Raw genomic sequence first — 15,466 nt, forward strand, 5'->3', positions numbered from 1 at the left:
TAATACCTCATTTATCTGAAATTCATTTACCTAATAATCTCAAATATTAGAAACTCAAGCAAAAATCTGATCAATAGAATGAATATTAAGCAACTTACTCATAAGAAACAGTATCAATTTAATCTGACACACAATCTTGATGAACTTGGTTATTTGGTTTCTTAATCTGCAGGCAATTTCAAATAGCAGGAGATTTGGAATAGCAAAGTAGAATTGGTAGAGGAATGGGAACTATTAAAGAGAGTAGGAATCTGATATCATTAAAGGAAGAATTATTAGACAAAGAAAAGTAGTGATAAAAACTCTGAAAGCCCAAAATTCTTTTAGTGTAGGGGCAAATAGCTCTAGAAATCTTGATAGTATCATTGTATTACAGTACATCAAAGCCACTGATGTCCATTAACATCACCTTAAATAATTAGGCATAGGGAGGGTAGGGGGAAAAACAGAATCTATTTTAGAATATATTTTTCTTTCCATTACATAAGAGTACCATGACTTAAAGGAAGCCAATTTCTAGGTCATACTAAATATGTAGGCTCTCAGACATGTGAATGGGTCGTGACAGAGTAGGTGCTAACAAATGTATGATTTCACATCCAAGTAAATGTGATCTCCTTTCAACTAGTTATCTTGGGATCCAATACCTTTATCCCAAACAATGCTGTCATTGGACCAAACATTTCTAAAAACATTTCTTCAGAATAAAGCATTTTCTTTTTATCATCAAGGTAAGAAAATCTGTCTTTTGGATCAATTTAATTTTTTTTTTATTTTGGATAAAGTCAAGTGTCATCAGAAGACAATTCTGGTGAATATGATAGATAATTACTTGGAGGTTAATGTTGTGTCTGAAAGCATGTCTATGTAGCAGTGAGACTGTTTTTTTTTTTTTAATTTGACTCAAAATGTCTCAGAAGAAATTATCAAAAAGGGATTCTAAAATTATTTTGCATAATAGCTAATTACTGAGATAAATATTTATCTCCAATGGAAAAACATCCATCTGTATGCATAACTAAGGATTTATAAGTATACACATATAGTCTTTATATTATTTTGTAACAGGTCACGGGGTATAAAACAGTCACATGGTCCAAAATGTATTAATAGCTGTTCATATGAGATGTTTTGAGGCTACATGTAGCTACAAAACAAATTTTCAGCATAATTGCCTTCTAATCACAAAGACTAATCATCATAAAAAGTGAAATTGCTAACACTGAATGCTAACCCCGGGTCAGGCACCGTGCTTACCACTTACATGTACTGTTGCACTTAATAATATTAGTTCAAAGTTTACCAGGAAGATTAACACATGAAAAAATGTATGTCCAGGGTTTTATTACATGGTAAACTTTGAACTAATATTATTAAGTGCAACAGTACATGTAAGTGGTAAGCACGGTGCCTGACTCGAGGTTAGCATTCAGTGTTAACAATTTCACTTTTTATGATTAGTCTTTATGATTAGAAGGCAAGTATGCTGAAAATTTGTTTTATAGCTACATGGCAAACATTTAACAAATTAGTTATTTGTTTTTATTATCCTCACTAGAGGCCCGGTGCACAAATTCGTGCACGGGTGGGGTCAGGCCAGCCCCACCCCCTAGTTGAACTCCCAGTCGGTCAAACTCCTGCCGAGTGGACAATTTGCATATTAGGATTTTATTATATGGGATAAGAAAATTTAAGCTTAAAAAAAAGTAATTTTCCCTGGATTCACATATCTGTGGAATGCCACAATTTACCTTTTAACCATTGGTCTTTTCTGCCTCTGTGTTTGGCTAAGGTATAGATACTTTGGCAGAACATTTGTCACTGAAACCAATCATCATCTATTAATCTAAATACAGGTACTCACAGGTGTCTGGTAAATGATTACCTGAAGCTCTTTAACCATCTGCTGAAGCTGAGCCACCAGACCTTTCTCATGCTCCACCTTTAAATTCATCTGACTCATTTCTAATTCTTTCCTGTTTGGAAAAATGTACCAAATGGAATTGTTCAGAATAAAGCATTTTTTTGTTTCCATTTAATAGTTAAAGAAGATAGAATACTCAGTAAAAGTAATATGTTGTGTTTAAGTATTTTTAGAATTATAATAAAACATGAATTCATTCTCATTGTAAAGATTCAACATTATATCTACATCCAATCTCTTTTCCTTCCCCAGAGATAAACACCATTGTTGGCTTGGTGTGAAACAACCAACCTTTTTTTTAAAGTGTTGACATATGTTTGTGTTTATATATCAGTAGAAATAGTTTCTTTCTTTTTTTTTTTTTTTTTACTATGAGAGATATAATATTCTATACATTTGTATTTATAGTTCTATAACTTATTTTAACCCAATAATACTTTGGAGATTTTTCCATGTTGGCCTACATATAGATTGCTTCAATTAAAAAGATATTTGTCCATGATTTAGACATCTGGAGCTTTTATTTATCCGTTTTTCTATTAATAAGCATATAGGTTTTCCTAATATTTTTCTTTTACAAATAAGACTTTTCATATACATGCTCATTGTGTGCAAGTACATGTTTCTATAGAGTGAATACTGAGCAGAGAATTGCTGGGTCAGGGAGATAGGTGCTTAAAAATATACAACCCTGCCCTTTGACCTCCAACAGTAGTGTGAGATTATTATTTCTCTACATTTATGCTTCATATTAGTATGCTTCTAAACTTTCTAATCTGAGGGAATAAATTAGTATACCATTGTTTTACCTTGAATGTCCTTGTTTTTTAGTAATGACAGCATCTTATCAACTATGAGGATTTAAAAATGGCCAATAAATCAAATTGCATGATTTAATAATCATGCAATTATTAAATTATATTTCTTTTAACATTCTCTATATTTATTTTTTGATATCTGTTGCAAATATTTCTACCACTTACAATTATTCACAATTTTATTTTTTTGGCTTTTGCTGCATAAATGTTTAAAAATTTGACGTAGTAAAGTTTATTAAGATATTCCTTTTGTGACTTACCGAAGAAGATTTCATCTGTCAATTTCCTAAGATTTATCACCTATATAATGCTTTTTAATGGTTTTTGTTGTTCTTATTGCAGTAAGAACATTTAACATGAGATCTACCCTCTTAACAAATATTTAAGTGCACAATATTGTTAACTATAGTCACAATGCTGTACACACTTCTCTAGAACTTAACCACCTTGCAAAACAAACTTTATACCCATTGAATAGCAACTTCACTTTCCCCCTCTCTCCTCCCATTGGCCACCACCATTCTACTCTCTTTCTATGAGTTTCACTATTTTAGATACCTCATGTAAGTGGAATCATGCAGTATTTGTTCTTCTGTGACTGGCTTATTTCACTTAGCATAATGTCTTCCAGTTTTGTCCATGTTGTAACATGCAGAAAGATTTCCTTCTTTTTTTAAAGGCTGATTAATATTTCATTATATGTGTACATATTTTCTTTATGCATTCATCCCTCAATGGGCATCTATGTTGTTTCCATATCTTGGCTATTGTGAATAATGCTGCATCTTCCAATGGTCTTATAGTTTTATTTTTACATTTAATTCTTGAATGCAACTGGATTTTGTGTGTGTAAGTAATGTGAGTAGAAAATCAACTTTTACCTCAGAGAATGAATAGCTAATAATCTCAGCATCATTTATTAAGTAGCCTATGTCATCCAATATTTTGAATTGCCATCTTTATCATGTACTAAGCTTCCATATGTAGTTTCATTTATAGAAAAGGTTTTATAATAAAGTTACAACTTTCTGCAAACATAGATTTCTAAAATGCCAGAGCTCTTTGACCTGGAAGAACATGGGTTATCATTTTTACTTTGCTGAGCTTGAACACTATCTGCAAAATTAAAGGCTGAGAAGACTCATCATCTTGCCTTTCAGTGTTCCATTACATTCATAAGGTAACTTATTTTATCTTTTCCAAATACTTATCAAGTTCGCTATCTTATTAATAGAAAATTAATCATGCCTGACCACAGGCATGTATAATGGAAACCATGTCACATACAGGAAAACCAGGATCACAGCTGCTCAGTTCACTCTTCTTTTCACTGCGGGTCCTAATGATCAATATGCTCCCAGCTTTCACCTGGCCTCATCTTACTCTTGGACTTCACTGTTTCCCCTCTTGTTGGATATATTCCAAATTAACTTGAAAATCCCTCATGGTGAGAAGAAAGTCTAGCTAAACAGAGGAAGACAAAGGGCACACCGTGAGAAAATCCATTTGAAGGCATTGTGAAACTAAACTAGAACAGCCGTCTTGCCCTCGGGCAAGATTGAACTGAAATTCCACTAATTTTGATTGTGTGATGTTTTGCTTTAGGTTGTAAGGTTTAACATTAATATAGTAAAAATAGCAACATAAATAATAAAGTATATCTGGCAAACAAGTATTTTTTTTAAGTAATCAGAGAATACAGGGTGTCCTCAAAAGATGTATACACACTTTAAAGCTGATAGCTCAATTTTGAAAATGAAATTTATTTTAATAAATACTGTCTTTATAATTATTCAAAGTGTGTGTATACATTTTGGGGACATCCTATATATATATAGGACTTCAAATTAGAGTTCATTGTTTATATTGATTTATTTTTACTTTTAAACCATTGATCTCATCATAAGAAGTAAGTCATTTTTATTTTTTTACTTGTAGCCTCAATAATTCACATCTCCTATGCTTTAGACCTTTCATTCACATCTGCTAGTCAGATGCCTTCTCAGTTCTATTCTTCTAGATTATGCATTCACTCTCTTTTTTACAACTATATAATAAAGTCCAGCAAAAAAAAAAAAAAAATCCATTTTCTAGGCTCGTTATCCTCCCCTTCAGGTTTTGAGAGATCTGGCCCAGGAGTTGTGAGGATAAATAATATGAGAAAGCTGCTCCTTCCAATATTAGGTCTCCCAGAATCTCATGCCAACACAAAGGTGGCTTACTTTCTCAGCTTTTCTGTAAGCTGCAGCTGGCTGCTCTCCAGGTGTCACACTTTCCTGGTGCAGCTGGAAATCGCCCTCCAATTGGCGCTTTTCCCTTTCACATTCATTCTCACCTTTTTCTCTTGCTCAAGGGCATCATCAAGCTGTCAAAAGAAGATAATTACTTAGATAAATAAATAGGTAAAGTTTATATTTCGATAGATGTGTTCATTAATTACTTACCTTTTGGAAATTTTAAAAAAATAGAAGCACAGATTCTGTAAATGATGCCCAGCTATGTAGATATTATATTTTTAACTAGTGGCCCAGTTCACAAAATTCATGCATAGAAGGGGGTATCCCTCAGCTTGGCCTGCACCCTCTCCAATCTGGGACCCCTCAGGGGGTGCGGGATCGGGCCTAAACCAACATTCGGACATCCCACTCACAATCCGGGACCACTGGCTCCTAACCGCTCGCCTGCCTGCCAGCCTGATTGCCCCCTAACTGCTCCCCTGACAGACTGATTGACACCTAACTATTCCCCTGCCTGCCCGATCGCCCACAACTGCCCTCGCCTGCCCTGACCTGCCTCCTCCACCAGGACCTGCCTCCTCCACATGAGGTGGCAGAGACTCAGGGACCGGCCTCCTTTGCGCCATGCGGAGCCACAGGACCCCTAGGCCTCATTGCTCGGAGTGGCCGCTAGGCCCCGCCTCCACTGTGCACATGGCCATCATGTGGCAGCCATCTTGTGACAACATAACGTCACATGCGAGGGCCACCTAGGCTTTTATTAGTATAGATTTTGTTTATTGATTTTTAGAGAGAGAGTGGGAGAGAGGGAGAAACATCTATTTGTTTTTTCACTTATTTATGCATTCATTCATTGGTTGCTTCTTGCATGTGTCCTGATTGGGGATCAAACCTACAATCTTGGCTCATCAGGACAATGTTCTAACCAACTGAGCTACCCAGCCAGGACCACTATGTATATAATAGTATTTTTAAATAAATATTGCACATATCAATAGGATAGTAAAAGAATCTAGCAATCACAGGGATAGAAGAAAACTTTGGAGGTTAAGGAATACACATTCTATCCTAAGGAAGGAGCTAATAATAAATAGCCAGTGACACCTTGTTTGATCACTTTCCAGTGATGGGAAGCTCACTTCTTCATATGGCAGCTCATTTCATGGGTGGATAAGTTCATTTACTCAGGAGTGTTTCTTCATAAGAAGCCAAGATATTCTCTGTAAATTCTTCCCACAGGTCTAAGCTCTGACTAACCCCTGGAGCAATACCAAGTAAACCTGTCTCCCCAGCTGTCCTGAGTCTCCCAACTCAGTACTGACCATTTCAAACATGTGTCACATGATTTGCATACCTCCTTAACTCCCTGGGTTTTCTCTTCTAGTCCATTACATTAGGTCATACTCTGGTACCACACCAAAGTGCTCAGAATATTCTAGTTTTGTCTAAATTAATGTTGCTAACAATGATATTGAGGTCAATTTAACAGTATAGATAACAGTTATAATATAGCTATCTTTCATTAGTATGTTTACTTTTTAGTAATGGAAGTAAAGAGCAAAAATATGAAATTTAAATTGGTGGAGGAGGGAAAATTTCTGTAAGTTGTATGTAAAAATCTGAAAGTAGATAAACTCCAGGAAAGAACATTATGTGACACCAATATAGAGGCTTTGTGAGATACACAATCAGTAGAAATAGGAAGAGAAGTGAGACAACTAATAAGTAATAGAGGAAATTGATAGAGAGGCTTGAGGAAAAAGCTGGTAATAATAATAATAATAATAATAATAATAATAATAATAATAATAATAATACCTATCCACCCTTGTCAGCAATTTTATAAAGGCTAAGCTGTGGGGACTATAAGAGAGGGAAAGCACACACTAAGTCAGCTGGGAAAGGGAAAGGAAGAACAATGAAGCTATCCATTGAGGCTGGTCTGAAATAACTTGATCTTGATATCACAGGGTACTTAGAGGCAGAACAGAACACCATCTTTGGAACCTTACAAGTACTTTCCAATAATGTATGTAGAACACAGCTTGTGACTTCCATCTCTTTCAACTAGAAATAAACCTCAGGTCTCACTGGAGACATGACAGAGCCTTTAAACCAATCCTTCAACACCAGTGTCAGATAAAGAGAGTACCAGCCTATCTGTGGGGCAAAACACCAGGTTCTGTGGGGAAAGGTCAGTCACTTAGAGTGATAACACTTCATGATCCATCCCAATGTTCTCAGATTGCCCAGGGTTGTATGAAATTTACATTTAAAAACTGACAGATTACACACTGGGGCTTCTCTCTACTATAGTGGTTCCTGTAGTGGTTCAATGTTCATTAAGAAAAACAAAACACTATTTCTAATAATGAATGAAACAAAACATGCTACTGAGTTTTCCTAAAGTTGTCAAGATAAATTAACTAAATAAAAATTGGAGATTTGTATATCTGTAGACAGACAGCTAACCAGCTAGACAAATCACTTCTTACCTCATCTTACTTGCTGTTCCAGTTTCAAGTTGGCTTTGCTCAGGTTGCTGAGTTTCTCCTGCTCTGTGTACAGGTTACACAGGGTCTGCTGACGGGCCTCCTGTGCAACCGTGGCTGTTCTGTTAAGTTTGCTGATATCCTCATTTAGAAACTCCATTTCCTCACTCAAGTACTTGACCTGTGGGAAGAATACAATAACAGCTTTATTAGAGCTTCCACTGGAAGGTTGGGCATAATGCTAAGGGCCATCTTCTCCCTTTTTCTAGTACAAAAAAAAAAAATCTTATGAGCTATCCATTATCATAATGAACCAAATGTAGCCAAATTCTTCATATACTTTCAAAAACTCTGAATTCACTCTTTCTTCCACACATACAAAATGATGTAATTGCCCTGAAGTATTGTTTTGTAGTTAGAGCATTGGCCCTCACACTGAAGGATCATGGGTTTGAATCCTGGTCAAGGGCATGTACCTGGGTTGCAGGTTTGATCCCTGGCCCCAGTTGGGGTGTGTGCAGGAGGCCACCAATCAATGTGTCTCTCTCACATTGATGTTTCTCTCTCTCCCCTTCCCTCCATTCCTCCCTCCCTTCTACTCTCTCTAAAAATTAATGGGAACAATATCCTCTTGTGAGGATTAACAAACAAACAATGGTCATAGTCAGGGAATGGAGTACTTCGGATAATCACATATTATCAATATATGCCCTACCTGGTTTGGCTCAGTGGATAGAGTGTTGGCCTTCGGACTGAAAGGTCCCAGGTTCAATTCCAGTCAAGGGCATGTACCTTGGTTGCAGGCACATCCCCAGTAGGAGGTGTGCAGGAGGCAGCTGATCAATGTTTCTCTCTCATCAATGTTTCTAACTCTCTATCCCTCTCCCTTCCTCTCTGTAAAAAAATCAATAAAATATATATATTAAAAAATATATTATCAATATAGCTCAAAGGATGGCCCATTTTGAAAGTGTCACGTATTGGATAACAAGAACACCACTTACGGTAGAGGCTTCTTTTGAGTATTCAGAAGGCACATATTAATCTGGTGGTGCATCAATGTCCAAAAAAAGTGGCAGTTAAAGATGAGGTCCGGCTGATAAAATAAGCAAATGTGGAAGCTGCCTATTTCAGATTCACGGTTTTTTTTTTTTTATGAAAGCAAACCAATGGCACAAGAGTTACTATTTAATCATCTGTCAAAATTACAGTGTCATTCTGGAGACTAGTCATTTATCAGAAGTTTGATACAGACTCTTCAGCTATATCAAATCCATACACAGATGTGCAAGTTAAAACCCTCAACTGTAAAGGACAAAACAGCAAAGCCCTTAACTGGAATTAAATTGACATACCAAGGTCAAACTCCAAATCAATGACAGAGCTGGAGATTCACACACATCCCAAATCACCTTTCAGTAAACTGCATCATGCTCACTCTCCTTCCAACAAATGATACTTAGAGGCCCTATGAAACCATTTTGCTCTTTCAATTAGATTTTAGATGCAATAAGATTAAAACAAATGAAGAGGTTTCATTGGGGAGATTTAGAGGGATAGCACAAATAAAGCTGGAAATTTGAGCTGGAACAGCACAGTTCATCAGACCCTTCATTTTATGCCATTTCTGACTCCCACTGTTGTAAAGTTTGCAGACCACTGTGTTAGTTAATTTAACCAGAGCGAGTCTGGTACCAAACCCTGTTTGGGAGGGGCATTCAGGCATCCAGGCCTTCCTAACATTATAGAAAAAGAACCTTGTGCTCTGTAGCACACTTCTCCTTCTGTGACTTCACCAATATTGTTTCCAGGTCATCGATTTCTTTCTTAAACTCGGAACATTAATCTTTGAGTTTCCGCCCCCTGGCAGTCAGCTCAGAATTTATCTTCACCTCTTTCTCCACCCGTGCAGACAGTGCCTTGACTCGAGCCTCCAGCTGCATCTTGGATTTAATCAGCAACTCACACTGCTCTTCAACATTTGCCAGGGTCTCTTGCTCTTGCCATGATGAGGAGAAAATTGTTGCCAACAGCTGGAAGTAATTTATCAGCTAGGCGAAAATGCTTCTTAACACCAGCAAAGAGATAATTGCCTGCCCTCTGCCCAGCACTTTCACCTACCGTCTTTCCTAAGCAGTTGAAATAATATCCCCAGTTTCCCTGATCCTATTGTTGAGAAGTAGAAGAGTTTCAGTGTTTGGAGGTGCATTGAATCTTTCAGGCCATTCGGTAGATTAGATTACCTCTTCTAAAGCACTTAATAGAATCCTGGTGGCCTGAAGGAGCTAACAGCTTCCAGAAATCATGGGTATACTGCTTAAATCACAGCTTCTGGAAGCATCCACTGGGCATAGTGTTTGAGGCTGTTACTTGCTCAGAATACAATTTTTTAAGAAGTATTTCCCCAGACAACTGAATATTTATAATATTATAAGCACCCTGATGTAATTGTTTAATATATATAGGTAGCTTCTAATAAAGAGAGCTGAGCTATAGATTATTCACAGGCTGAATTCAGAATTCATAGGGTTACTTGCCAGTCACTAACTAGATTTTACTGTTTTCATCTAAAATCTTTTTCTCAGTGATTCTGCCAGCAGTAAATTCCAAAAGTTATACTTGTAGAGCATAAAATGTTCTTTCCTTTTATCCTTTCAAATGTACTCTCCAACTCTGAGTGACCCATTGTTCCTGTGTTAGGGGTCAGGTAAAACATGAAGGAACTGATTGCTTTTCACTACAAAGCACCTTTTATAACTTTGAACCCCTCTAATTTATCTCCATTAGAGGCTAAATAAAACCTCCCCTTTGTGAGCAAGCTCTTAATTATTGTAGGTCTTGTTGCAACATAACTTTACACAGACCTCCATCTTCCTCCATGCCTAGACCTTGTTCATCCTCTGCAATATGCTACTTCGGGCAATTTATTAACTATATTTCTATTTGTCTAGCTTAAAGTTAGATCAAGAGCAGTAAAAAGGCAAAAAAAAATCCAGGCTATTGGTTTCTGGCTAACTCCTGGCAAAGAATGGCCCAACCAATGGAGCTCAAAGCAGCACAGCTGGGGGATATACAGAGTAGTAAATCTCCAACATCACTGAGTACCCAAAGGGAAGGGCTAAATTTAAAAAAATAATAATGTCAAAGCAGGAAGGGTCCATGCAAACCAGAGAATCTTTCAATGTTTGGTAAATAATGGGGGCAACTGATCTTCATTCATCCCCAGGGTAACAAGAAGATCAGTTGTTCACTCTATTCCATTCAGCATGTGTATAGGACCTGTTCCATCACTGAATGAAGGGGACAGTCCAATTCACCATCATTGATCTCTTCATTAAACTGACGGCAGGACTTGGGGGCCAGCTGAGCAATGGTGTGGCAGTTGAACAGTAGAAATATCCTGTCCCCAATGGTAATTGGAATGGGTTCTGAGTTCTGCAGGTATTTTTAATAAGTGAATGATTCCTTCTTTCCTTGATCCCTACTGTGTTGTGTCCCTTAAAAAAATAAATGTTGATAAAATATTTCATGGTTCTGTCAACATTTTTTTTTGTAGTTCCTCACACAACTTTATTTTTTTTTATTTTTTTATTACAGTATTATATGTGTACATATCTTACCATTGCCCCCCCACCCCACTCCCATACATTCCCTCACCCCCCAATGTTTTGCATCCATTGGTTATTCTTATATGCACGCATATAAGTCCTTAGGTTGATCTCTTATTTCCCCCACCTCTCCCTAACCTTCCTGCTGTAATTTGACAGTCTGTTTGATGCTTTATTGCCTCTGTATCTGTCAACATTTTTAATCACAGTTACAATTTGAACTCATCTACCCTTCCTGGGTTGGCTGTAAAACTGGCTTCCATGTTGTTTCTCATGCTCACCACACTAATCTTTTATTATGTATCCCAGGCTTTGACCCACCACCCTCTACACAAGTTGGGTCCATTTCTATTTCCCATGTCAGCCCAGGTAGCACTGGCTACTATTGCTGTCAATAGAAAGAATGATGAAAACTCATGTATATCTGCCTCTCCCCTAAGCCATACTACATATGACATTAAAATTGTGATTCTCATGGTATGGGTCTTTACGCAGGTTTCAAGGGGGGGGGGGCGGGGACCAGAAATTTGTATTTCTAACAAGCATCCAAGGTAAGTCTGATGTATTTAAAATATTCTATATAGTCTAATGTTCTAGAATCACTGTTATGTTAAATATGTATCAGAAATGTGATATGGACAACTGATCTTCATTTACCCCAGGGTAACAAGCAGAGCAGTTGTAAATTACTACATAAAAGATGGCCTACTGAAACACTGATGGATATAGCACAGTCCCAAAATAAAATAACTTGGATCAGTCTAAAATTACTCAATTTTCTCTGTTTTCAGTATGTTCAGAAAGTAGGAGAAACTATTTTATTCATATGATTATATTTGAGCCTAGTATTTTTTAACTTAGCACTGTTCTGAGTGGGGTGAAGAATGCCATAAAGGTGAATGTAATCCTATCCCTGCCTTGGGATGTTCAGGGATAACAGAAGTCCCAGTGGCTAGCAAGGAGGACTGTGAAAGGGACTAAGTAATGGCACAGTGGCATTACTGGAGATGGCGGCTCCAATGCCTGGGCCAAGGGTTTGGAGTCTACAATGCACATGTTGCAGGAACTGAAGCTTGTTCATCATAGAAGCAACATCATGTCTATTTAAGATAATGGTTCTCAGTTTTGACTGGATATCAGAATCACCCAGATACATTATTTAGACCCATATAGGGCCTGCTAATCCAAATATTTGACAGTGGGGTCTAGGCATCTTTCTTTTGATTTTAAGGCTTCACAAGTGATTTTGATGCAAATCCAAAGTTGAGAACTGCTGTTTTAAAGAACTAAATTGATTAGTAATGTTGATCTGGACCAGAGAAAGGGGGTGTAGGAATCAAAATCAAGACAACCAACTAGGTCCATACTAAAATAATCCTGAAGATCTATGAAAATCCTGTGCTTTGATTTGTTAATGCGTCATGAACTAGATGAAGAATTTAAATTAAAACCCAGAGCTCCTGGCTGGCTCCCATGATAGATTGTGGTGCTTTTATATAGTTAAAGCCCATCTAATAGTTTATCTCTTTTTCAAAGACATCTTGTCAATAAAATCACTCCTCTATTGAAACAGAGTGTATTTTTAAGTGTTTCCATTGTCTGTGTTTGATGAAATTGTATAGTATTTGAAAAGCAGGTGCCTCTATTTTTTTCAAGTCAACACTGCCTGCAAAACAGGGAATCTAATAAAAACTTGATTTGAAGAACAAATGTGGGGCCACTCACAGCCTGCAGCTAAAAGAGCAGATGATTCCTTTTCCAGATGAGGGAGACTTGTTTGGCTTCCAGTTCCTCCCTCTGAGATTCTGATTTCTCCAAGGCTCTTTGCAGTTGCACACACTCTTCTTTCAGTCCAGCTACCTCCTTTCCCATACAGGCAGATTTAACAAGAGGCTTGATCTTGAAGAAGAGCCTCATCCAGGGCCAGTTCTTCACAGTCATGAAAGATCTCACGTTCCATTGGATCGAAAGAAGTGCATCCCTAAATCAAGGAGAAAAAGCTAACCCAGACTATAAGAGAGTCATTTTGTAAATTAAAATTCTTAATAGGCACATCTTTTTAGGAGTCATTATAAACTCTCATTTGTCTTCAAAGCATTTCTACATCTGCACTCTCATTTGATTCACACAAAGCCCTCTGCAGGACTTCTGGCTTTGGCAATATTGTATGCTAGATAGCCTGAAAATGCTTCCACCACAGACAGCCTTTAAATGAGCGCGAAGCCTGAAAAGAGTGAGAAATAAAGAGGGAGCTAAACACCTGAGCAATAAGTGAGTGCATGTACAGCTTGGCCATCCTCCTGGAAGAAGGGAGCCAGTCTTAGTATTGTAGGGGCTTATAGTTACATATCCATATGGATAAAGAGACAGGCTAAGACCTTCAATGAATACCAGCTTTAATGAAAAGAAAGACTAAAACGTTCACCACTGGTTCAGAGAAATGTCAAAGAGAGGTCCATCTGATTTGGACTAAGCTCAGGGTGAAGAAAAAAATCCCCACTCGAAATTTTTTTTTTAATCATGGACTAGCCCCACTGGAATGTTTGAGGTTTAAATTATACTACATGACTGATATAGAAATATGCAAGAAATCAGCATGATCACTTCATTACACTAGTAGTAAATATCCATTGGGTCCTTGGAGGAGGAAAACACAAAACTGCATTGAAGAAAATACCTTAATATCAAGCATCAGAGGTTCTCTAGCCCCCTGAAGGTGAGCTTACAATTAAAAATTACAAAACACATATTTTTTAAAAAATCAACCATCAGTAAGGAAAAGCACCTACAATAAAAGTTTGATTAAACTCCTAAGAATTTCAGATAATTGAACAATATTGTGGATACTATAAAATAGATGTTATAATTATTAAAGACATAAGGGAAAGAATTGAAAAACAAGAAAGAAATGAGCCACTATCATAAAAGAGCAGACAGATTTGAAAGAAGACCAAATAAAATGTCTAAAACTGAAAAATTCAGTCATTGAAATAAAAAACTCAATGGAAGAATTAAGCAGCTGTTGAGAGCACTGGTGGGGGGAAGGGGGAATTAAGAAAAGAATAAACCTAGTGGCACAATTTACCATAGCTAAGATTTAGAAACAGCCTAAGTGCCCATCGGCAGATGAGTGGATTAAAAAACTGTGGTACATCTACACAATGAAATACTATGCTGCGGTAAAAAAGAAGAATTCTTACAATTTGAAACAGCATGGATGGAACTGGAGGGCATTATGCTAAGCAAAATAAGCCAGTCAGAGAGAGATAAATACCACATGACCTCACTCATTTATGGAATATAATGAATAACATAAACTGATGAACAAAAACAGATCCAGAGACAGAGAAGCATCGATCAGAATGTTAAACCTCAGAGGGAAGATAGGGGAGAGTGGGGGTAAGGGGGAGAGATCAACCAAAGGACTTGTATGCATGCATATAACCCTAACCCAGTGGTCGGCAAACTCATTAGTCAACAAAGCCAAATATCAACAGTACAACGATTGAAATTTCTTTTGAGAGCCGAAAACCGACTTCTGCACATGGGCCACAGTTTCAATCGCACTGTACATACGCGCCCACTCGTGGTATTTTGTGGAAGAGCCACACTCAAGGTGCCAAAGAGCCACAGTTTGCTGACCACTGGCCTAACCAATGGACACAGACAACAGGGGGGTGAGGGCATGAGTGGGAGATGGGGGCAATGGGGTGATAAGGACACATATGTAATACCTTAATAAAGCAAAAAAAGAATGCAAAAAAAAAGAGAATAAACCAAAGAAAGTGGAAGGAAAGGATAAAGATGAGATCAGAAACTAATGAACTAAAATAAAATGAAGAAAATTAAAAAGGTGTTTTATTGAATAGGCTAAATAAACATCTGATATGAATGATCAAGAAAAAGAAAAGGCACAAATGAACAATACTAGGAAGGGTGATACTTGAGAACTGTAGTAATCTAGGGATGTGCTCTAGAAACAATCTAGATATGGCAGAATTTTTTTTTAAATCTAGCAAATTGGAAAATTTAAAAGAAATGAAAATTTTATTTTTGTAAAAAAAAGAAATATCTAAACTGATTCATGAAGAAAGAAATCTCAATAGGCCTATAACTATTAAACAAATTAAATCAAAGTTGTAAAATATATCACACACACAAAAAACAGATTTAGATGGTTTCATAGGCAAATTTTACCAAACATTCAAGGAATAATCACAATAAATTGTCCATGATTTGAAAAGATGAAACATTTCTCAACTCTTTTATTAGGTTAAGGTAACTCTGGCCAAAGTCAGATAACACAGCAGGAAAAAAAATTAATATAGGAGAAACTTATTTAGGAACATTGATACAAAAATTCTCATTAGCATATGAAAAATACAGT

At 36.9% G+C, this 15,466-nt stretch overlaps 1 protein-coding gene across 1 annotated transcript in view; it reads right to left on the bottom strand.

Annotated features, from left to right (window-relative positions):
• The window catches only part of MYH15 (myosin heavy chain 15), a gene marked incomplete at both ends in the record, with an annotated part of 148,811 nt that overhangs the window by 63,123 nt on the left and 70,222 nt on the right, over positions 1-15,466 (bottom strand). Inside the window, 11 exon segments of the mRNA XM_080654673.1 lie at positions 99-231; positions 1,886-1,976; positions 4,965-5,009; positions 5,011-5,068; positions 5,071-5,107; positions 7,475-7,480; positions 7,482-7,652; positions 9,229-9,312; positions 9,316-9,471; positions 12,805-12,813; positions 12,817-13,060. Of these exon segments, the coding sequence (XP_080510799.1) occupies positions 99-231; positions 1,886-1,976; positions 4,965-5,009; positions 5,011-5,068; positions 5,071-5,107; positions 7,475-7,480; positions 7,482-7,652; positions 9,229-9,312; positions 9,316-9,471; positions 12,805-12,813; positions 12,817-13,060 (1,034 nt within the window).

The sequence above is a fragment of the Plecotus auritus genome, assembly GCF_963455305.1.
Source record: "Plecotus auritus genome assembly, chromosome: 2".
NCBI classification, from domain to species: domain Eukaryota; kingdom Metazoa; phylum Chordata; class Mammalia; order Chiroptera; family Vespertilionidae; genus Plecotus; species Plecotus auritus.